This window comes from Diabrotica virgifera, chromosome 5, assembly GCF_917563875.1.
Source record: "Diabrotica virgifera virgifera chromosome 5, PGI_DIABVI_V3a".
In the NCBI taxonomy this organism is placed as follows: Eukaryota; Metazoa; Arthropoda; class Insecta; order Coleoptera; family Chrysomelidae; genus Diabrotica; species Diabrotica virgifera.
The window spans coordinates 215,481,171-215,504,625 of NC_065447.1; the positions used below are offsets into that span (position 1 = coordinate 215,481,171).

Below are 23,455 nucleotides of genomic sequence, written 5' to 3' on the forward strand. Positions count from 1 at the left end.
TTTTTAGTGTACTCCTCCTGATGTAAAAACAAACTATAGACAGTATTACCTATATCATATAGGCTATATGCCATTAGGAAAAAAAGCAAAGTTATTAATATTTAAAAATAAGGGTTTTCCAGTTAATATACTCATAGAACCCTCAAAAACCTTTATAAGATTTTTAAGATTAAGAAAAGATAAATTATTATTCATTGAAGAAAACAACAGTTTTCTGTCAAAATAACCAAAGAATCTGAAGATAAAACTGGACTTACAGAACCATGAATTAAACATTCCTTTGAAACTAGTAAATAAAGTCCTTATCGGGACACTATTTTAATTGTACATAAAACTACAATAATAATTCTCGTTCGCGGCAATTAAACATCCATTATACATTTTTTTCACAATAAACTGCCCCACATCAACGTTTTCACTCAAAAATTTGAATCGGTAGCGCGCGAATCTAGTGCGCGACGTTTCGACCGTTTTCGATTGAGGTGTTGCGTAAAACTGTTGCTTGTTCTGCTCCTCGTTTCCAGTTGGCCGAAGGAGGCGGGAGCAAGAAAAGTTGCAGTTCGGGAGCTAGCAAGCAGGTTGCCGTCGTCGTTGCCATGGTGCGCGCTCGCTCATCGCGGAGATTTCGCGTTTCGTGGCCGCGTCTACAACGGCGACTTGTAGGATGCGTCATGTTTCATTCATTGTTTTGTTTTATTTTGTAGTGGACAACTACGAGTATCAGTTCAAAATAATCCAATTAGTACAGATTGTGAGGCAGCTCCCGTAGAAAAAATGTTTCTGATTCAGTTTCTTTGTGAATAGGAGTTAAAACATATTCCCTTTAAACAAATGTGAAAGATGCCGAGCGAAATTTTTAGGCAGCAACTGTTTCTACAATAGGGATGTTCGATGTTCACAAAAAATTTAACAGTCATTTTAAACATGTAAAACCATTAAGAAACACCCTAGGAATAATTATCTAAAATATTAAGAAAATTAAAAAGCCTGTCTATCAGTGGCGTAGCTAGCCCCACAGGGGCCCACAAGCAAAGTTTGTCGCGGGGCCCTTTTCCACGACTGATATGGGATAGTGCTAAAAAAATGTTCAACAAAGGCAACAAAAACGCGTGTATAGAATAGAATAGCACTATACTTTATTGTCACTGAAAATTTTACAATTTTATGGACAAAGCTTAGGTACAAAGAGTAGGAAAAAAACAAATACAGTTTACCGAAATTACACAAATCGTCAATATTATTACAAAATAAAAAATAATGAAATAAAACAAAGCAATACAGGGTGTTTCATTAATAATTGGAAATATTTCAACTGTAGATTCTTGGGCTCAAAATATTACGGTTTAACTCAAATCACCTACTCCGAAAAGGCTTCCTAAGGGAGCTGGAGCTCTAAGATGGTGCCTTTTAATTCGTTTTTGTGAAATACCTCTAGAACACATCTATTTAGAAAAACTAAAACTGGTACGGCTATTTATCTTCCAGAGATAAATCTATTTCATAAATTGCGAATTTCTAGTACCGGTCATATGCGTCCTCTTTGGGTAGGGCAACGGTTATTTTATCGCATAACTTTTTTGTCTTTAACTTTTAAGCATTTTTGACACTGGATTATTAAATTGTATGGTATTTAGTACCTACTAAAAGTTACTCTTACTTTAAGTCCGTAGGTAGGATACACCGTTTTCTAGAAAAATCGATTTGAAATTTTTTCGTTTTTTGAATTTGATCAAAATTTAAAAAAAATTTCAAAAAAGAACGGTGTATTTTACCGACCTAAAGCAAGAGTAACTTTTAGTACTAGAATACCTCATAATTTAATAATCTAGTGTCAAAAATGTTTCAAAATTAAAGACAAAAAATAATGCGATAAAATAACCGCTGACCTACTCAAAATGGATGCATATGACCGGTATTAGAGATTCGCAATTGATGAAATAGATCCATCTCTGGAATAAACGTACCAGTTTTCGTTTTGTGTAGTTTTTCATAGTTTTTTTTGAAAATTTTTTTCACATTAAAAAAATACAAAATTTTCAAATAGACATTACTAGAAAACGGTGTATCCTACCGACTTAAAGCAAGAATACCTTTTATTACTAGAATGCCTCACAATTTAATAATCCAGTGTCAAAAAGGCTTAAAAGTTAAAGATAAAAAAGGAAGATAAATAGCCGTACCAGTTTTGGTTTCTCTAAATAGAAGCGTTCTGGAGGTATTTAAAAAAAATAATTACAAGACGCCATTTTCAAAGAGCTTTCATTTATGATTAATAATTATATGGGAAATAAGCCACAATTAAAATGAAAAAATAATTTTATTAACGTTTCGACGCCCAAATCGGGTGCCGTTGTCAAAATACAAAATATTACTAAAATAAACTAAAGTGTTGTTGCTAAGCAAAAAAAATTCTTCTAATAATTTATTTAATCTCACTCATTTATATTGGCAATTCAGACATATATTATACATTTTAAAGTAGAAGACTTTAAAATGATATTGCCAATATTTTATGAGTTGCGTTCCTGGGACGACTTACTGAAAGATAGTTCATTCGATTACATGAAATTAACCCCAACTCAAGAATATCCGTCATAAAAAATTATAGCATGTGATATGTCTTTAAAAAGACAACCAAATGCAACGACAGTAAAATTCTCGCGTTAGAGACTTCATAGTAAATCACAAGGGAAAACCAGGAAAAACCCTGTGATACTATCCCGACATCGTAAGTATTTGGTCTTACATTAATTTACTCTCAAAAAATAATACCAAATTCTGACTTGTAACATGTTTAAATTATAAATATTATTAATAATACTAGATAATATATAAGTAATACTAAAATATAAAATATGTACTAGCTCGATATTATTGACTTACTAATCTTGGTATTTTCTTTCTATTGACTTCCTCTTTCAGTATGGGTAACCACATCCTACTGCATTCTACCGAGGAATTTGCGACACAATTGGTTTCATTTAGCATAATTAGAGCCGCTTCTTTGATTTTTCTCTTTTTACTATCTGATTCTTTCAGGACTATACTTGAATCTCTCCACTGAACTCTATGTTCATTATCCCATGCGTGTTGACATATTTGAGATCTCTCAAATTCTCTATTTTTAATATAAGATTGATGTTCACTTATTCTAACGTCTAATGGTCTTGATGTCTCACCTAAATAAAATTGTTCGCATTCACAAGGTATTTTATAAATGCAATTTTTTGTTCTTTCTTGATCATTGTTAGGTTTAGTTTTAGATAGAATAGATCTCAATGTGTTTGTTGTTTTGAATGTTGTTGAAATGTTGAATTTATTTCCTATTGTTTTAAGTTTCTCGGATAGTCCTTTTATATATGGTATTGATATTTTTCTCGTATTATTTCTGGTGAATGTTGTAGGATCCCGTTCTAAGTTGTTCTGTTCCATTCGATCCAATCTTGACAATTCCTTATTTATAAACGATAAAGGATAATCATTTTTTAATAAAACAGATGTTAACAATTGTTTTTCTGCTAAAAAGGAATTTTCGTTAGAACAAGTAATTTTGGCTCTATCATATAAGGATTTAATGATTCCCTTTTTAACGTTGATGTTGTGATTTGACTTGTAATTGAGATATCTGTTGGTGTGTGTTGGTTTTCTATACACTTGAGTCTCATATCCAATATCCTTCTTTGAGATCAAAACATCGAGGAAAGGTAGGCTGTTATTGTATTCCTTTTCCATTGTAAATTTTATTGTCTCTTCTTGATCGTTTATAATATTCAGGAATGTATCCAACAATTCTGATCCATGAGGCCATATTGAAAACACATCATCTACATATCTCCACCATACTGTGGGTTTTAAATTTTGTTTAGAAATAATATTAGTTTCGAAATCCTCCATAAATATATTAGCCAATAATGGAGATAAAGAAGAGCCCATTGCTAGACCAAAGAAGGATATTGGATATGAGACTCAAGTGTATAGAAAACCAACACACACCAACAGATATCTCAATTACAAGTCAAATCACAACATCAACGTTAAAAAGGGAATCATTAAATCCTTATATGATAGAGCCAAAATTACTTGTTCTAACGAAAATTCCTTTTTAGCAGAAAAACAATTGTTAACATCTGTTTTATTAAAAAATGATTATCCTTTATCGTTTATAAATAAGGAATTGTCAAGATTGGATCGAATGGAACAGAACAACTTAGAACGGGATCCTACAACATTCACCAGAAATAATACGAGAAAAATATCAATACCATATATAAAAGGACTATCCGAGAAACTTAAAACAATAGGAAATAAATTCAACATTTCAACAACATTCAAAACAACAAACACATTGAGATCTATTCTATCTAAAACTAAACCTAACAATGATCAAGAAAGAACAAAAAATTGCATTTATAAAATACCTTGTGAATGCGAACAATTTTATTTAGGTGAGACATCAAGACCATTAGACGTTAGAATAAGTGAACATCAATCTTATATTAAAAATAGAGAATTTGAGAGATCTCAAATATGTCAACACGCATGGGATAATGAACATAGAGTTCAGTGGAGAGATTCAAGTATAGTCCTGAAAGAATCAGATAGTAAAAAGAGAAAAATCAAAGAAGCGGCTCTAATTATGCTAAATGAAACCAATTGTGTCGCAAATTCCTCGGTAGAATGCAGTAGGATGTGGTTACCCATACTGAAAGAGGAAGTCAATAGAAAGAAAATACCAAGATTAGTAAGTCAATAATATCGAGCTAGTACATATTTTATATTTTAGTATTACTTATATATTATCTAGTATTATTAATAATATTTATAATTTAAACATGTTACAAGTCAGAATTTGGTATTATTTTTTGAGAGTAAATTAATGTAAGACCAAATACTTACGATGTCGGGATAGTATCACAGGGTTTTTCCTGGTTTTCCCTTGTGATTTACTATGAAGTCTCTAACGCGAGAATTTTACTGTCGTTGCATTTGGTTGTCTTTTTAAAGACATATCACATGCTATAATTTTTTATGACGGATATTCTTGAGTTGGGGTTAATTTCATGTAATCGAATGAACTATCTTTCAGTAAGTCGTCCCAGGAACGCAACTCATAAAATATTGGCAATATCATTTTAAAGTCTTCTACTTTAAAATGTATAATATATGTCTGAATTGCCAATATAAATGAGTGAGATTAAATAAATTATTAGAAGAATTTTTTTTGCTTAGCAACAACACTTTAGTTTATTTTAGTAATATTTTGTATTTTGACAACGGCACCCGATTTGGGCGTCGAAACGTTAATAAAATTATTTTTTCATTTTAATTGTGGCTTATTTCCCATATAATTATTAATCATAAAAATGCCACAAGGAAATAGCTTCAGAACAGCTTTCATTTAAATAGCATTTGCCCCAGATTTTGCCCTACTAATTTAAATGATGTCTAGTTTATAGGGTCTGTCGGTAATAAATTATTTTATTACTATGTTATGGCCACCAAGTCTTTTAAACCTCCAGACAAATTGAAAGATCATAAACTGAGTACCTACTTTTTATTGTTGTAAAAATTTTTCTTGCTAACCCATTTCCTTGCCTGGATATTTAGAAACAGATATTCAGAAGTACAAAATACGAAGTTTTCGACTGTAGGTATTAAGAATTTTTATAGTTTATTTTTTATAACCAATCTAACTTAAATCTAAAACATATCATAGAATTGGGTAAAAATGAGTACTTAATTTAAAAACTCATTTATTTAGGATAAGATCCATAACTTACAATAAAGAAGTGATCTTCGCGAGAGAAAAGCTTGGTTTTCTTGGAAACTGTACTTGGAACTGCTTGGAACTGTAATAAAAATCTTGTCAGAATTGTTTTTAGAGGTATTTACACACCAAGGAACAAAACACCACTTATTTGGTTTCATTTTTACTAATTAAATACGTAAAGAACTGCACACATTCAAATACACTTCGTAAATAAGTATACAAAAGTAGTTGTCGATCAAAGACGATACGACTGCTGACGTCACAGACCGTAGCGTCGCTGCAGGGTACCGTTTTTCTAGCCTCCAAGAAAATCAACATTATGAACTCATTTATCTTAAAAATATACATTTTTAAACAGTTTTATGATTGCTACGGTTTTATATGCTTTATAATCTATTGAATTTAACTATATTTAAAAATTAGTGAACATCCCTATTATTGTTTGAAACAAATTCCAAAACTTATCTTTTTTTGTCCAGGAGAACATTTTTTAGGTGTTTTTTCTTCTGTTCCGGAAAACAGCAAGAGACCTTTCCTGTTCTTTAAAGTTAACAGTTTTTGAGTTATAAGCGATATATCGTTTTGTATTGTGATAACGATTTCCGAAGTGGAAATCGAAACGTCAAATACGGAATTTTAAGAAAAGCGATTCCAACATTAATATTATTAATAAATGCATAACACTTCTTTAGCAAAAAATTAACTGTGTATTTTAATTTCTCGGCAATTGCATAAACATTTATATTTTCAAAACTTCTTACAAATTTCTCTAGCTACACAATGCAGTTTGTATTCTGGGAATACAACTGAAAATGCTAAACAAGAAAAGGGTGTAGCAATACTTTTATAAAAAAAAACTGTAATATCGAAGTAAGAACTCGTTAGTAGTAGGTATAATTTAATTAAAAATTCAAATGGATTACATAAATTTGTTCAGAACGAACGTTTTCGGACTTATCAGTTTTCGGACTTATCAGTCCATCATCAGTGAACTCATGTACTTGCAACATAGTCCCAAAACCAAACAGTGGATATATGTCGTAAAATTATAAAGGCTTGTAACCGATGTTAACGGATACTTTCCTGGAACATTACGAGACCCTACCCGAAACCTCAAACAACCATCTTGGTCAACTGAAGTCTGCCAAGTGACTTCGCAGACTTCAGTTGGCCAAGATGTTCAGTTGGACCAAATGTACCAGACGCTCTTACGAAAGATCCTAAAAATTTACTAGCCTAATAAAATAACGAATGTAGAACTATAGAAAAGAACAAAACAAACCAGTATAATAACAACAATTAAGCAGAAGAAATGGACATAGATTGGCCATACGTTAAGGAAAGATCGTAATAACACCACAAGACAATCACTCGAATATCAACATGAGGGGACAAGAAAGAGAGGAAGACCAGTTAATTTATATTTATACACCGGTATTTAGGCGTCAACACCCTTCCGGCAGGGATCTATGGGGGAGTGTCACCGATACGCAAGCCCTTATCCCTTGCCGTACTGATTCAGATTCATATTAGAATTTTATACTGACGCGTTAGCCTTTTTTATTTTCCGTTGACCTGGCTGGGGCTTGAACTCGCATTCATCACGGCAAAGTGAAGTGCGGCCAGCCGCTCGTCTTACTGAGCTATTCGATCGACAAGACCAGGTAATATCTGTAAGAAAACAGTAACCAGAGAACACAACAGAATCGGCTTAAAATGAGGGGAAGTGAAAAATAAAGTAATAAACAGAGGAGAATGGAAGAAACTGGTACGCAGATTAGCCAAAGAATAAACAAAAAGAAGATTCGCTCAACTGGCCACCAGCCGTCTTACATCACCGGCCAAGGAACGCAGATGCGTTCAATATTGTACTAGGAGTGATGGCCCAAGGGAGATATAATGCAGCTTAAAATAATTTTCGTTTTTTTTTAAGTATTATCAGTTATGCAACATGCCACAGTGCGCTACAAATTAAATTTGTCTCTCAAGAATGTCAACATCATTATAATTTTGTACTACACTAAGCGACAAAATTAACCGAACACCTTAAAATCATGGGGAACTTTAGATGTCTAGAATTTCCTAAACCTGTTGTCCGATTTGAATGATTTTTTTAGTATGTTACAGCCTTATTATTTAAGAAAATCGATGTAATAATATTGTTACTAGACAGGTAAATGACATTTTAAACCGGGTGTAACAACCATACTGTGTTTTTTCCTTAAAGTTCGGAACACGCTGTGAAATATTGTAGCTATATAAAATATTGAAATTAAAACTCAATTGTAGCCTTAAACTTTATTAACATTTTATTTTTTGATGCTTAGGTTGGATAATAAAAAAGTTTATACTTTTTTCATCAATAAATCCTCATTTTCTGCTTAGTTTAATAAGACTAAAGTAGGCTATGAAAAATTAACAATTTAATAGATCTCAAATTGTTAACAGACAAAAAGTGTCTGAACCCGATCGAACAATTGTGGGACATAATTGGCAGAAGACTACGACAGCGTTTTCCACCTCCTAGAACCATACAAGAGGTAGACACGGTAGCTCTCGAGATTTGGAATGATATTGATGAAGGCCAAATAGCATACCTCATTTGTAATATAGAAGTATGGTTCAAGTGGAAATCGGTGGGACTGCGCATTTTATCAATGAAATTAGATATGTCTCAGACACTCCAGAAGCCGCTAAGGATAAAATGTTTTAACATCTCATTAATCATTGTAAATTAGTCGACGGATATTAGTACAGTGAAAATAATAAGACGAGAACTGGACGATAATGATTATAAAGAATAATTTTTTAAAGTTTTTTCTACTTTAATGACAAAAAAGCAAGCTCATTAGCAGAAATCAGTTAAAAATTATTTTGCACATCATTATTTGAAACATTATTTGGTTGAAAAATCTCATTTTTGTTGTCAAAAATATATTAATTTATCTGGACTAAATTACAGTTCTGTTTATCTTAAAAAGGATATGTTACTATCAACATTCACACAGTGTTGCCAAACTGAATTTTGTTATTTTGGGTGTAAATTTTTTCCACCGATCTCCGAGGGTACATTACATAGTTCTTTTATTATCGAACATAAGCGAATGAATCAAAAAACAAAATGTTAAGAAAGCCGAAGGCTACAATTCAGTTTTAATTTGAATATTTTTTATATGCTAGAATATTCCACAGGTTGTTCCGAACTTTAAGGAAAAAACACAGTATAATTTTTACACCCGGTATAAAAGGACATTTACCTGTCTAACAACAATATTATTACATACATCGATTTTCTTAAATAATAACATTATGACATACTAAAAAAATCACTCAAATCGGACAACAGGTTTAGAAAATTCGAGACATCTAAAATGTCCCATTTTTAAGGTATTCCGTTAATTTTGCCACTTAGTGTATTATTGTATTTTATACTAGATCCCTATTAAATTTTGTAATAAAGTGTGAGAAATACAACTTTAAATATTATTTTGCTCTTACTTTTTCTTCCACACAAAATTGCAAAAACAGTTAATTTCATACAGCAGCTTTATCCGTTAAATTACATAATAGTTATGCAATTATTTACAATTATGCTTATGATATTCACCATGTACTCCACTGTCCGTATAAAATATCAACAATAAATCGTACATAATTGCGTTCAATGAACTACGGTTGTAAAATATGCGGTTTTATTATTATAGCTCCGATTAAAAATATCATCGCGTGCAGTTGTCCACCACCACTTCTTATTATGATTACTCTCGAGGATGTCGGGATTCCAAGACCGTGACCGAGCAGGTTTTGTTTAGGATCAAGTCTGAGGGTCAATTCTCGAAATATTTGAACTTTATGTGGTAAGGGCAAAAAATATTTTCAACTTGTCCCAGCTTCATCAAAGTCGCTGGCCATAATAGGATTATAATGCGAAAGAATTTACATAAATATGTGCACCATGGTTAGGATTAAAAAGTTTCTGTGTTATAAAGATCAAAACCCGATAAACAAAATTGAGGACGTTCGACAGACCTGAGAGCTAATAAATTAAATGTCATGTTCGACAATGATGCATACTTCCTGTTTTTAATAAATAAAAACAAGAAGACAAACATTAGGCGAGGAAATAAATTATTATTTACACCTCTAACTTTTTTAAAGTAAGACGATTCGTTATGAAACCTTTTGCATTCAAATTCGGGAGAGCTTCAAGAAAATTGTTGACCACTTGGTTGTACTACGTCAAGCAACCAGACACCTAGAAGAATAATAATTGATGATTTAGACCTGGAAGCAATGACGGTTTAAGGCATCATGGGGCCCTAGGCGGCCATAAGAAGTAGGCCCCTTTATATCGACCATTTACTTAAAACAAATTTACAGATATTTATGTTGTTTTGGGAAGTAGTTACTCCGAAAATAAATTACGACAATGTACAAAAGATCATTTTTCTTTTTTTACTTCTGTTACTTTGCTAAAGATTAAAGTAAAAGAACTGTATCTGATAAAAATTGATAGTTGGATCTTTTAATGTTTACTAGCAGCACTAAAACGTTGTCAAAATTTTGTACCACATATTGGTTACAAGAGCTATTTAATACATATTAGTTTTCCTATATAACATTTACTTAATGCTTTCACAGCATCAAATCTAGCTGACCATCTAGTATACAAGTCTTTTAACTGACATTTCGCAACAACTTCTCATTAATAGTCCATAGCTAATATGCCAAAGAACAAAAGGGATATTGTGTAGATATGTGATTTTGCTCTGGGTATGAGTGCCACCCCTTCGAGGGTGAAAAAGCATACACTCAAAATAGGTGCGGAAATGGATAAACTGATTAATTCTAAGCAACTTTTGTTCTGTATGGTTTTTTCACTAAATCAATACCTTTTAGTTATTTGCGAGTGAATATGTTCATTTTTCAATAAAAAAAAACACGTTCTTAGACAGTTTTTCGCTCCAATTCCAAATCAAATATTTCAACGTAAATAACCAAAAAATGAAGCACTTTTCGGTGAAAATTCATCACAACTTTTTTGAAGTGTTAAAAAAGCTTTATTTTTTATTTTTTTTTAAACAAGTTTCTAGTATCAAAATAAGCAAGTAAAGCTCAAAATAATGTTGACCCCCTTTTTGGCCAAAAAATCTTGAAAATCACCCCCTAGTTTGTACTTCTTATATATTATTTATATGATCTATAAGTTTCACTGATTCACAGTGCTTATATGTATTTAAAAACATTGGGATTGAAAGCAAAACAAATTTATTGAAATTTTGAAAAAAATGTCTTTCTTTTCAAAATAACTTAAAAATTATTAGTCATAACAAAAATCTTAAAAAGTAGAAAATGTAGGTTTGGCTTTTTTGAATATTTTAGATTTTTGCTGTTTGGGAAGATAAAAATTGGTTGAGATATGACTAGTTCAGAATTTGTATACCCTGGGTAGAGAATTTTTCATTTATTACAAATTAATAAATGAAAATAGATTTATCCTTGTGGGATTGGTACTCACCGGAGGGACCGCAGACGATTAGATACAATTAGTGTCTCTTTGCAAAAACAATGACGTCGACTTTGCTAAGTAACAAGACATTACTCAACACACACATTACACTAGGTTCCGGATTGGAAAAACCCACGGTACCATGCCAATGGCAATTAGTTGTCCAGCCATTCAGCTAAGTAAAAAAAATTGCATTCACTCGTGATTAGTGACGTGTTCAAGCCCTTTCTACTACAGCCCTTTTATAAATAAGCACTTTATACCGATATAACTTACAGAGTATATAAACAATATATAAGTACAGTAGCCTGTGAAGCGGTAAAGATTAATTTCATTTAGGATGCTAATTAGGCGGTTATTTTCACCAGATTTTTTACCCAAAAAAAGGATTAACTTTATTCTGAGTGTATCTTGTTTACTTTTTATACTAGAAACTTAAAAAAAAACAAGATGAAATGCTTTTTTAAACATTTAAAAAAGTTATGATGAGTTTTCCATGAAAATTGTGTCATTTTTTGATTATTTCACGTTGAAATATTCGATTTGGAATTTGACGATTAAGAACCTACTTTTCATTAGCTACAGGTTTGCTACTACTTTTTTCGATAAAATACTTACTTTTTGAGTTATTTGCTAAAAACCGTCTAAAAACGTGTTTAGTTTTATTCATAAATGAACATATTCACTTGCAAATAACTCGAAATGTATTGACTTGAGGAAAAAGCTCTATTGAACAAAAGTTGCTAACAACTAGTCAGTTTATCCACTTCCGGACGTATTTTGACGGTATATTTTTTCACCCCCCGAGAAGGGGTGGACTCAACCTTAGGGCAAAAACACACATCGGTACAATATCACTTTTTTCTTTGACATGTTAGCTATGTGTATACCAAATTTCATGTCAATCCAAGCTCTTCTTTCAAACCTAAAGGTTTTTTAAAATCCGGAGGTTTTGCAATATTTTACCGTGAGTGAATGGACTATAAGGCCCATAGGTGGGGAAAAATTGAAAAAAAAAACGTACGTATTAGAACATGGAATATAAAAATGCCTTTGAAGATAACTACTTAATTTGTCTTGAAGTCGGTTGTATTTTCCTGAGATATAATTCAATATTAATAATGCATTTGAGCGGGATGCGGGCCCCATCAAGTTCGCGGGCCCTAGGCGGCCGCCTAGTCCGCCTAATGGTTAATCCGGCACTGCCTGGAAGGTGTGGACACCTTCATATACAGCGAAGGCTCGCTGTTGACTAAAGATAACAACGTCAGCGAAGAAATTCTTCTTCTTCTTCCTTCTTGTATGTAGGCTTTAAAGCCTGTTTCCTCTTCAATATTAGCCTCCTAAATTGTTTAAGTTATCGCACTATCTTTTTCTTGGTCTGCCAATACTTCTTCGTCCATTTAGTGACTTATCTCGTGATATTCGTACTATCATATCCTCTACCATTCTACTAATGTGTTCGTTACACTCCTGTTTCCGTCTTGTCACCCATCCATTTATGTCTTCTATATTGCATGATCTTCTTATGTTTTCGCTTCTCTCCCTATCCAACAGACTTTTCCCTGATATTCGCCGGAGCATTTTCAAAACTACGCAGAAAATTTAAAGTGGCCATCTATCAAACACTAATAAGGCCAGTGCTAACATAGGGAGTAGAAACGTGGCCACACAGAAGGACCAAAAACTGCTTAAACATTTCTAGCAAAAAAAAAACTTAAGAAGAATACATGGAGGAATAAAAAAGCATGGTAAGTAAAAAGGTAAAATTAATTTATTCAATAATTGATCAACGTAACACGCTTTAGATGGATAGGGCATGTGATCAGGCGAGAAAAAGATGTAACAGTAAGAAAAGTTTTGACCAAAGAGGGCCGATGGGACAACGAACCAGAGGAAGATCGATACTTAGGTAGTAGGACAACTTAGAAGACGATTTAAAATCTATTGGAGCTATAGTAGTCCATGTGAAGAGACCGCTCCCGTCTGGAAAAATTTCCGATTCGGTTCCTTTGTGGATTCCTATTCAAAAATGTCCCCTTAAACAAATCTGAAGGGTGCCGGCCGGAATTTTTGGGCAGAAATTGTTTAAACAATTTTTTTAAACAAATACAAAAGATCACGTTTTTTTGCTCCAGAACATATATTTTTAAGTTTTGCGGGTTATTCTAAACAAGAAAGGTATCCTGTAAATTTTCTCAAAAATTGATAGTTTTCGAGTTATAGTCGATTTAAAATCTGAAAAATGCGAAAATACGCATTTTCGAGGCTTAAAAACTCATATTAAAAAAAACTCCTGATGAGAGACTAATAAGTTTCGAAACCGGTAGAGGTGCTTACTGCACTCTCTGCTTTAGTTTCGTGTTGCAACGAAATTGAAAATGGTTATTCATTTTTGATTTACATTACTCTGGAGTACGAAGGGAACCATTCTCGTTGGAACTTTACCGCGCTGAGCAGATGGGACGTGAATTATAAATTGTAAAATTCCCTCATCTTCCTTAGTCTCAGCATCCGTTATGGCTTGCAAATTGTAGAAGCCTCGGAGGTATTACCAGAGAAGGTTCCCATTGTTTTCAATCTAGGTAGGATGTAGAGTAACATTTTTAATGTTGTTTTATGTGCTATTAGATTGAAAACTTAGTTTTTTCCTAGCAGTTGCCGCTAGGGCATCCCTGCCATTTCGTTCGTTGCAATCCGTGACTGCACGCCGGGGTTTGTCCTAGTTGGGTCAGAGAGCAGCATATGCGCCTCCTGATGAGAGACTAATAACTAATAAGTTTTGAAACCGGTAGAGGTGCTTGCTGCACTCTCTGATTGAACTAGAATAACGATGCGGTTGTAGTTTCGTGTTGCAACGACATCAAAAATGGTTATTCATTTTTTACTCATATTTAAATTAATATTTTTGAGGTTCTCAGATACTTAAGTTGAAGTTTAAACATTCAGCTTCTAGATTCTGAAGAGTGATCGCGTCTAACCTTAATTTAAACCGTTGTTTTGTAATTGTTAAATTATGCATGTCCATCCGATTTTTTTACCGTCTATTTCCAGGGCCTATTTTGCCACTAGGCCCGTGAGGCACCTGCCTCGGGCCCGAATTTTGATGGGGCCCGAAAAGATCACCGAAAAATTTTTTATTGCAACAACAACATAAATTTTCAAAATTCTTTCATTTTACGAAAAGAAAATGATAAAAATGATAACAATAAGAGTGTTATTCATAAATCATAAACCGTTCTTATAAATTTTCTTAAAAGGACCAGAAAATTTTAAACAAATAATTGTGATATTTTAATCGAGCAACTCTCTATACGAAAAAATATGCTTATAATTCTGTAAACGATATTTTTAACATATTGTACGCAGCGGTGGCGACGCGTGACTTTTTCTAAAGTGTTGCCAAAATCAGATGTAAAAAAATCTTATTAAAAACATTATTTTGAACCTCCCAAATATAAGTTTTTGTACTCAATCCTGTGGGATAAAATTAAACAAATCACTATTCCCAAAATGTAATAGGTATAACAATAAATAATAAACAAACTAAAGATATTATTCTACCATTACCATAAAATTAACATAAAAAAATAAACAAGTAGGAAAAAGAACATATTTTGAAAACTATTGTTTATATTTTAAGTCTTCCATTTTCAATAATTCTCTCATTCTTCCATTTCTTCAAAATTATATATAAAAAAAATATACAAGGAGAATGACTTTTCCAGTAGTTGATCAATTACACAATACGCAGCAACACTCTTCCATGTTTAAATGCACGCACACTGTAATCTGTAATAGGTACTAAACCAACGTTACCAATCCAAAAAATGGTTACAATACTGATATACACAGCGTGCCCAAGCGCCTTCTCTAGAGCCGCCACTTTTTCAAAATTTTCAGAGACGAGCTGGTCCCGAGCGACAGCAAGGTTCCTCCTGCGTTACCACTGCCAAATGTGGTAACAACGTTCAACGGATTCACATAATCTCGCCAATATTTTCGTGCGTCTAGTTGGCTATTTACTGAATTAGGTACTATTAACAAATTTTTCTGTTGGTAAAAAATATAAATGGAATTATTTCATAGTAGTAATAAAATATTTATTTGCAAGATTTTTAACTGTTACCAATGGTAACAGTGGTTACATGGACGCTTCGCCAGTGGTACGCAGACAATAGTGAAACAGTAGACTTGAAAACTATTACCGAATATTAGAACGATATCGATGTTGATGATCTAGTGGAAGACGTGACACATTTTAAAGAACATTACAGAATATCTAGTAACATTATTAAAGTATTATATTTTGGGGCCCGAAAATTGTATAGTGCCTCGGGCCTGATTTAAAGTAAAATAGGCCCTGTCTATTTCAAAAATCTCCTATTTTCCTCTGAAAAATATTTTTTCTCGATTCTTTGGGACATTGTAAATAAAATCTTGACTTGACTTGATTTTTCTCAAAAGTTGATAGTTTTATAGTTATAAGATTATAAGCGATTTAAAATCCGAAAATGCGTTTTTTGGCACTTTCGGATTTTAAATCGCTTATAACTTTAAAACTATTAACTTTTCAGAAAAATTTTAAGAAACTTATTTTATTTAGAATATCTCTAGAAATATGAGATTTTTAAAATAGAGCGCGCCGCACCTGCAAAATATCGGATAAACAAGCCTATTTAACAATTAAAAAACAACAGTATAAGTTAAGAGCAAACAGTAGCGATCAACAGGTAGCAACAAACGCGTTCTAAGATTGCGGCTCTAATTTTGAATATTTTGTCGATATTTGGCACACATATTCGTAATATAATAAAGAATGTCGGTACAGAGCCCAATTTCAGAAATATGTTACTATGTGGAAATTACTCTATAACTAAATAAAATATTGAAAAAAGGAGCCTGTACCGCCATTAAGAAAGACAAAAAAATACACTTTCTTCAAATAAACTTTTTTATCCCGTGCCTAGATTTTGTGTCACATTGGAACTGCTAAAAATCGATTTTTTTATAACAAGAAATCGAACGTCACTGATTTGGCAATTTTTGGCGCCTATGTGTATAAAAATTATTGTTTTTGATAGTATAAACGTCACTGTCAGCGTCGAATTACCGACGCACTGTTGCCTCACTTTTGAAAGTTCGCAGAACTTTCGCAATCTTGGACCGCGTTTGTTGCTACCTGTTGATCGCTACGGTGTGCTCTTAAGGTTAGACGTGATCACTCTTCAGAACCTTGAAGCTAAATGTTTAATCTTCAATTTTTAAGTATCTGCCACCCTCACAAATACTAATTTAAATATGAGTTTTTAAGCCTCGAAAATGCGTATTTTCGCATTTTTCAGATTTTAAATCACCTATAACTCGAAAACTATCAATTTTGGAGAAAAATTACAAGATACCTTTCTTGTTTAGAATGATCCAAAAAACCTAAAAATATATGTTACAGACCAAAAAAAAACGTGATCTTTTGTATTTGTTTAAAAAAATTGTTTAAACAATTTCTGCCCAAAAATTCCGCCCGGCACCCATCGGATTTGTTTAAAGGGGACATTTTTGAATAGAAATCCACAAATAAACCGAATCAGAAATTTTTTCAGACGGGAGCAGTCTCACCACATGGACTATAGTATGGAGAAGAGTTGCCAGAAGAAGGCTGTGGCTCATAACGAGCTGTGATGACACTGATGATGATGGTTCTGCTGCATTTCTGCGGGTTGTGAAATCTGAAAACCTCGTGGCGTTATACATACAGATTTGTAAGTATAGTCGGTTCGCTAAACTCAGACACAACTGCTAGTGATTTTAGTTGGTATTCTTTTTGTTTTTTTTTCAATTTTGACAAAATTGGCAAAATTACTAACTATTTAGTATTTATTAACTATTTAGTAATTACTTTTTTTGCCAATTTTACCAAATTGACAAAATTACTTACTAAAATCACTAGCTACTTGTGTCTGAGTTTAGCGAACCGACTATAGTGTCGGCTTGGTGTATTTACCTATCTAATTACTATCTTACATATATCTATTTATTTTGGGTTGGCAGGTTGGCAGATATGCTCTGTATGGAATGTTGTTCTGAACTCTTTAGAATACATTGCTGTAATATACTCAAACTCAAAACTGATGCTTTTGTTTTTAAAAATCGTAATCATAACTGTACAAAATTAATTGAGAAAACAAACATAACATTCAACTTACCTGTGCGACGTTCTCGAAATGTTCGTGACTCTTTTGGTAGACTCTGGCTTTCTGAAGATTTCGCCCGATGCCTGTATTCTTTCTGATGAATACTTCACCGTGATTTGCTAACCAATCCAACACCTATAACAATATAAAAGAAATTATATAATAAAAGGGAAAATTCCAGTTGTTGGCTTATAATCTACTCCTCAGTCCAAAATACCTACCAAGAGATAATAAATAATCAATAATCAATGAAGCAGTTTATGATCGTGGTGGACAAATCAACGGCGGATCAAGCAACCTTGCAAGGTGGGGGAATGAAATACAAATTTTCTCGTGACTGGCGTACGCAGGATTCTTTTTCGGGATGGGCTGTTATTTTCTTATTCTTCATGTACCATGTCCTTTCAGAACGTTGGTTACCATCATAGGGATCTTAATTTTATTTATTGCCATCCTAACTCAACCATGAAGTTCTTCTTCGTCCTGGACTGCGTTTGTCTGCTATTTTCACTTGAATAATATTTTGTAGCAACCTATATTTGGGACCTCTCATTAAACGTCAGAAATAATCCAGCTATCTCTTCTTGATGCTTTTTATAATCGCAGTAGTCTTGCTGAGACATTCTAGTATTGTGGAGTTTCGAATCTTCTCCATCCAAAAAACTCAAAATTCTTCTATTGCACCACATTTCGAGAACCTCAAGACCATATAGATCGATTTTATTCACAGTCCAAGACTCGACACCATACAGTAAGACCGAGAACATGTAGCAGCGAAGTAGTCTGATCCTTAATGCGCCAATTTTAGGTCTCTGTTACATAATACTTTGGACATCCTTCTAAAAGCGGCTCTTATTCGGGGAGTTTTATTAAATGACCAAATTACCATAACATAGCACCAGCAATTACTATTTTTATCTAGTCTCTGGCATTAAATTGAATAGATGGCAATAAACAGATTTATTGTGGGACTTTTTCATTTATTATATTTCAAAGACTTTTAATAATTTTCGATTTCAAGGAATTCTGCCATATTTATGTTTCAGTTATTCAGTTATATGTTTCAGTTATTCAGTTATCAACAGGACACAAAATTCACTATTTATGTTCAATCGTAATCTCTTTCTTAAAAACAGTGTCAGTAGACACCAGACGAGGTCTCAAGGAGGTGGCAATTGACTCCATTGACCCCCCTTGGATCCGCGCCTGGGACAAATAACAGCGCTAATGCAGTACAAAACAAAAAACAAGCGTATCAAAAGTGGCTGCAAACAAATGACCCAGATGATAGACGAGCATATGCATGAAGAAAACGAGGTAGACCAAGGTGGTCCTGAACAGATGATATCGAAGATGCAACGCCCTTGAAAGATTTAATGAATTATCAACCATGATGGTTGATGATTCATCTTCAGCCATGATATTTATTAAGCTCAACAGGCCGTGAAGGCCTAGGGCTGAAAGATTTAATTTTTCCTTACAATTACTATTACATATTTATATATAATGCTATATCCTATACTACTATAATATATACAATATTACATTTGTTTGTATAAAACACTTAATACTACACTTAACATTATAGTCTTTCCATACATTTCTTCACCACTTCCTTCCATTGTTTTCTGTCCAAAGCTTTTTCTTTCCAGTTTACAATATTACTTTGTTTTAAGTCTTCATATACGCTGTCCTTCCATCTCCTTCTTGGTCTTCCTATTCTTCTTTTTTGTATTGGCTTACGTAATAGAACCATTTTTGGCATTCTCGCCTTTCCCATTCTTTCTATGTGTCCTAAGTATCGGATTCTCTGTGCTTTGATTGCCGTCGTTATTTTTGGTTCATTATATAGTTCTTCAAGTTCCTTATTATTTCTTCTTCTCCATTGACCGTCTATTTTCACGCCTCCATATATTGCTCGTTGTATTTTCCTCTCCCATCTTTCTAAAAGGTCTATTTCTGATTTTTTAAGCACCCATGTTTCACATGCATATGTAGCTGTAGGTCTGATAACTGTTTTGTAGATTCTTATTTTTGTTTTTCTTGACACATCTTTGGATTTCATTAATGGACGCAATGCTCCATACTTTTTGTTTGCTTTTGCTATTCTTGCTTTTATTCAGCCATGATGGTTGGGTGAAATGCCCACGATTCATTTTCAGCTATGATGGTTGGGTGAAATGCCCACGCCATAAACAAAGTTTTAATGTGTTTGTAAGGTTTGTGTGGCAGTTTTTTCATGTTTTTCTGTTTGGGGGTTGCACGAAAGACAACCGGAGCATACAACACTATAATATATTATTGTAATGCAGTTAGAATTCTAATATTTAATAAGATTCTCACATACAACCCTAAGTAGAAACCTAGTGGTACTTCTTTTTATATTGACCGTTAGCTCCGATGATGACAATTTTGTTGAAAGCGCTTAGCTAAGAAAATAAAATACTTTTTACACACTTTGATATACAAAATTTTTTTCACTTTCTTGATAAAGTCTAAGGACTCGGATGTATTGTTTAATAATATTGTTTAATGATGCATTACTTAAACTCAAATATGGCGTTACCTTATCGTATATAATATTTTTTTTATATTAATGCACAGAGTAAAAACAAATATATTGTATTTGTTTGAACGACAATTTCAAGAATCTTTATCGTATCAATTCTTTTACTATATGAGTAAGCGATGACACCAATGTTTGTTATGTGTTAAGGGATAAATTTTTTTAACATTTAAAATGAATCATAGGTTATTTTTAAGAAGCTGATATTACTTCAACTGTACTGGACTAAAAATATTATGATTTTCACCTTACCATACTATAATATATTATGTCCTAAAGCCTAAATAATACATCTTTGGTTGGCTATGTTAACTTTGCTTCCATCTATTTATAATTGTTACGTAGGGATGTCCACGAGTTACTTCACGCAAAGATCCCTGGTTCGAAATCAAATTAAAGAAAATAACTTTCGTTTACAGAAAATTACCCCTATTAAAAATACGCAAGTGTAGCTTAAAATAAAGTTTTTATTTGGATGTTATCCGAAGAATGTTACAAACTCGACTGACTTAAAAACATAATATCCAATATCTACACATTCCTTAAAACTGCAATACATTCTTATCGTTTCAATCTCAAGTGGGCAGGCTAGTAAGCCCATCATCCCTTCACCTTAAAACAACGAAAAACAAACCATATGGCTCGCCGTATGTATAAAGCAGAAATATCTTTTAAACACGGACACTGCCATATTTTATAATGACTCGACATTCTCCCACCTTGGGGAATTTGACAAAATTTCTCAAAAAATACAGAGTCACGAAAAATTACAATAAAATATCAAATAAAGTAAAAAGTAAAATATATCAAAAACAAACAGAGTCATGAAAAAATCAAGTCAAGAAAATGTCACTTGAATCTTACAGGAGTTTTAACTACCCGGCCACTTCGCGTACATCTTTCATTTAGATCGGGTGCTCTGCTTTTTGTCACTCCCGCACTTATTTCACTTGATTCTTCCTCAGCCTGGAGCTGACAACCGTTCTCTTGAGGCACTGTCTTTGGATCCGCATCCCGTAGGGTAATGCCCTGGATATTCTCGCCAGCAGTAACTGCCTCCACGACTTCCACTGGGTAAAGCCTTTGCAACGGTCTCAGAAGTTGGCCTTGTGCTGTCGCAAGACGAACTAACCGCACCTGATTATCTCTACCGGGTAAAAGTTCAATAACTTTTCCTAAAGGCCACTGAAGACGCTTGATGTTTTCGTTGCCTACTAAAACGACATCCCCGATAGACACTTTAGACACTTTCGTCTTCTTCGTTCCCGCTTTGAGTTGAGCCAGATATTCAGCACGAAATCTTTTTCGCAAATGACTTCTCAACTCTTGCAAACGGCGTATTTTGCGTGTGAGAGAATTCTGCTCTAGCAAATCACAATCCGGCAACTCGTAACTGACTTGCTCACGTAAAAACATACCTGGCGTCAACGCGGCTAACTCAGTAGGATCATCCGAAATATACGTCAATGGCCGCGAGTTGACTATACTCTCACAATCACACAACAATGTCAATAAGTCTTCATAATTGAGAGACGCTCGACCCAAAACTTTTCGCAAAAGTCCTTTCACAATACATATTAATCGCTCCCAAAATCCACCCCACCATGCAGCTGTAGGGGGGTTCAAACGCCACTTAATACGTTGTGTAGAACTATATTCCGCGATCATGTTCCAGTCCAATTGCTTAAGCGCGTTCTCAAGTCCCGTAAAATTCGTTCCATTATCACTATAAACCGTTCTCGGGCGTCCACGCCTGGCAACAAAGCGACGGAAAGCTTGAATAAATGCATTTGTTGACAAGGAGGTAACGAGTTCCAGATGAACTGCGCGATAAACGGCACAAGTGAACAAACAAATCCATGCCTTCTCGCCCGATTTCAAGTAAAGAGGCCCAGCTAAGTCCACCCCGGAAATCTCAAACACTGCAGCATCTCGAACTCTATCGGCCGGCAATGAAGGCGTTTGTACTTCGAACGATTTCCCATCTTGTCTCTTGCACACACCACATTCTTTTAAAATGGACCGCACAATCCGTCTACCCCCTAAAGTACAATATTTTTCGCGGAGCAAACTAAGCAGTCCCTGTGTACCAACGTGACAAGAGTTTTTGTGTAAGCTCAAAATCAACTTGCGCACTATAAAATGTTCACCCGGAAGTAAGATAGGCAGACGAAAATCTTCCGTGTCAATTCTCTCGGTAACGCGAGTTTTTAAACGTATAAGTCCAAATTCATCGACAAACGTGTTTAGCGAGGAAATTCGTTTCGTATCTGAACCGAACGCTTCTTTCTGCACTAACTTCAACACAAACATTTCGGCTTTGTCGATTTCCTCCGCGACCAATTCGCCTGTAAGTTTTCCATTTGAATTTCTCGTATTGTAACAAAATCGTAGCGTCCAAGCCATCATTCTTAACAGTTTTGTGTACTGAGAAAAGTAACGCAGGTGCCAATCGTCGGACGTCATATTCAATAGTGACGAAATGGCTTTTTTCTTTTTCTCAGTGCCGACTTCTTCTTCATCAACCTCTACTTTTTGTTGGGGCCAATAATTTTCGTTTCTGTACAACCATTCCGGGCCCTCCCACCATCGAGATTCGAACAATTGCCGAACACCACAGCCTCTTGATGGAAGATCGGCAGGGTTGAGAGAACCAGGCACATATTTCCAACACTCAGCATTGGCTAAATTTCTAATCTCCTGAACTCTATTAAAAACAAAAACAGACCAGTCATCCTTACGTTGAATCCAAGAAAGAACCGTAGTGGAATCACTCCAAAAATAAGACTCAACATGCTGAGAAAATTGTCTTTTGACTGACTGATAAAGTCTAGCACCAATAGTGGCTGCCAACAGTTCCAATCTAGGTATAGAAATCTTCTTCAAAGGAGCCACACGACTCTTAGCTGCTATAAGAAAAATCGAAACACCATTATTTCGAAGAACTCTCAAAAACACTACGGCTGCATAAGCTTTCTTACTTGCATCTGAAAAGGTGTGCAAACTCCAATGGTCAGCTTCAATGGGCCCAGCCTGGATCCAACGTGGAATCTCAATACTCGACAGTTCAGGAAGATGAGTAACCCATTGACAAAATTCCTCAGCCATGTCATTCTCGACTGGTGCATCCCATCCCAGGCGCTTTTCCCAAAGTTTCTGCAGCAACAGTTTAGGGAACAGAGATACTGGACAGGTAAAACCAATAGGGTCAAATATACTCTGAGCTACAGAAAGCATCAGTCTCTTAGTTATGGGTTCTTTTCCGACCACTCCCTGAAAAATTTCACCATTGATTTTTAGTGTGTCTCTTGAGGAGTCCCAGAGAAGACCAAGAACAGGGACAACTGTTTTTGTACTACCAGAAGACTCCCACCCTCTCAAATCCATCTTAGCTTCCTCCATGATGGCAGTTGCTTCTG

General features: G+C 34.1%; 1 protein-coding gene across 5 annotated transcripts in view; it reads right to left on the reverse strand.

The window, feature by feature from the left end:
* Positions 1 to 23,455, reverse strand: part of LOC126885284 (kalirin) — a 1,143,465-nt gene that overhangs the window by 883,394 nt on the left and 236,616 nt on the right. For all 5 annotated transcript variants that reach the window (XR_007698367.1, XM_050651791.1, XM_050651792.1 and 2 more), the window contains one exon: positions 17,483 to 17,605. Coding sequence is in view for 4 of the 5 variants with exons in the window: in XM_050651791.1 (XP_050507748.1) it covers positions 17,483 to 17,605 (123 nt within the window). In the remaining variant the exon portion in view is untranslated. The remainder of the gene's footprint in view (positions 1 to 17,482; positions 17,606 to 23,455) is intronic.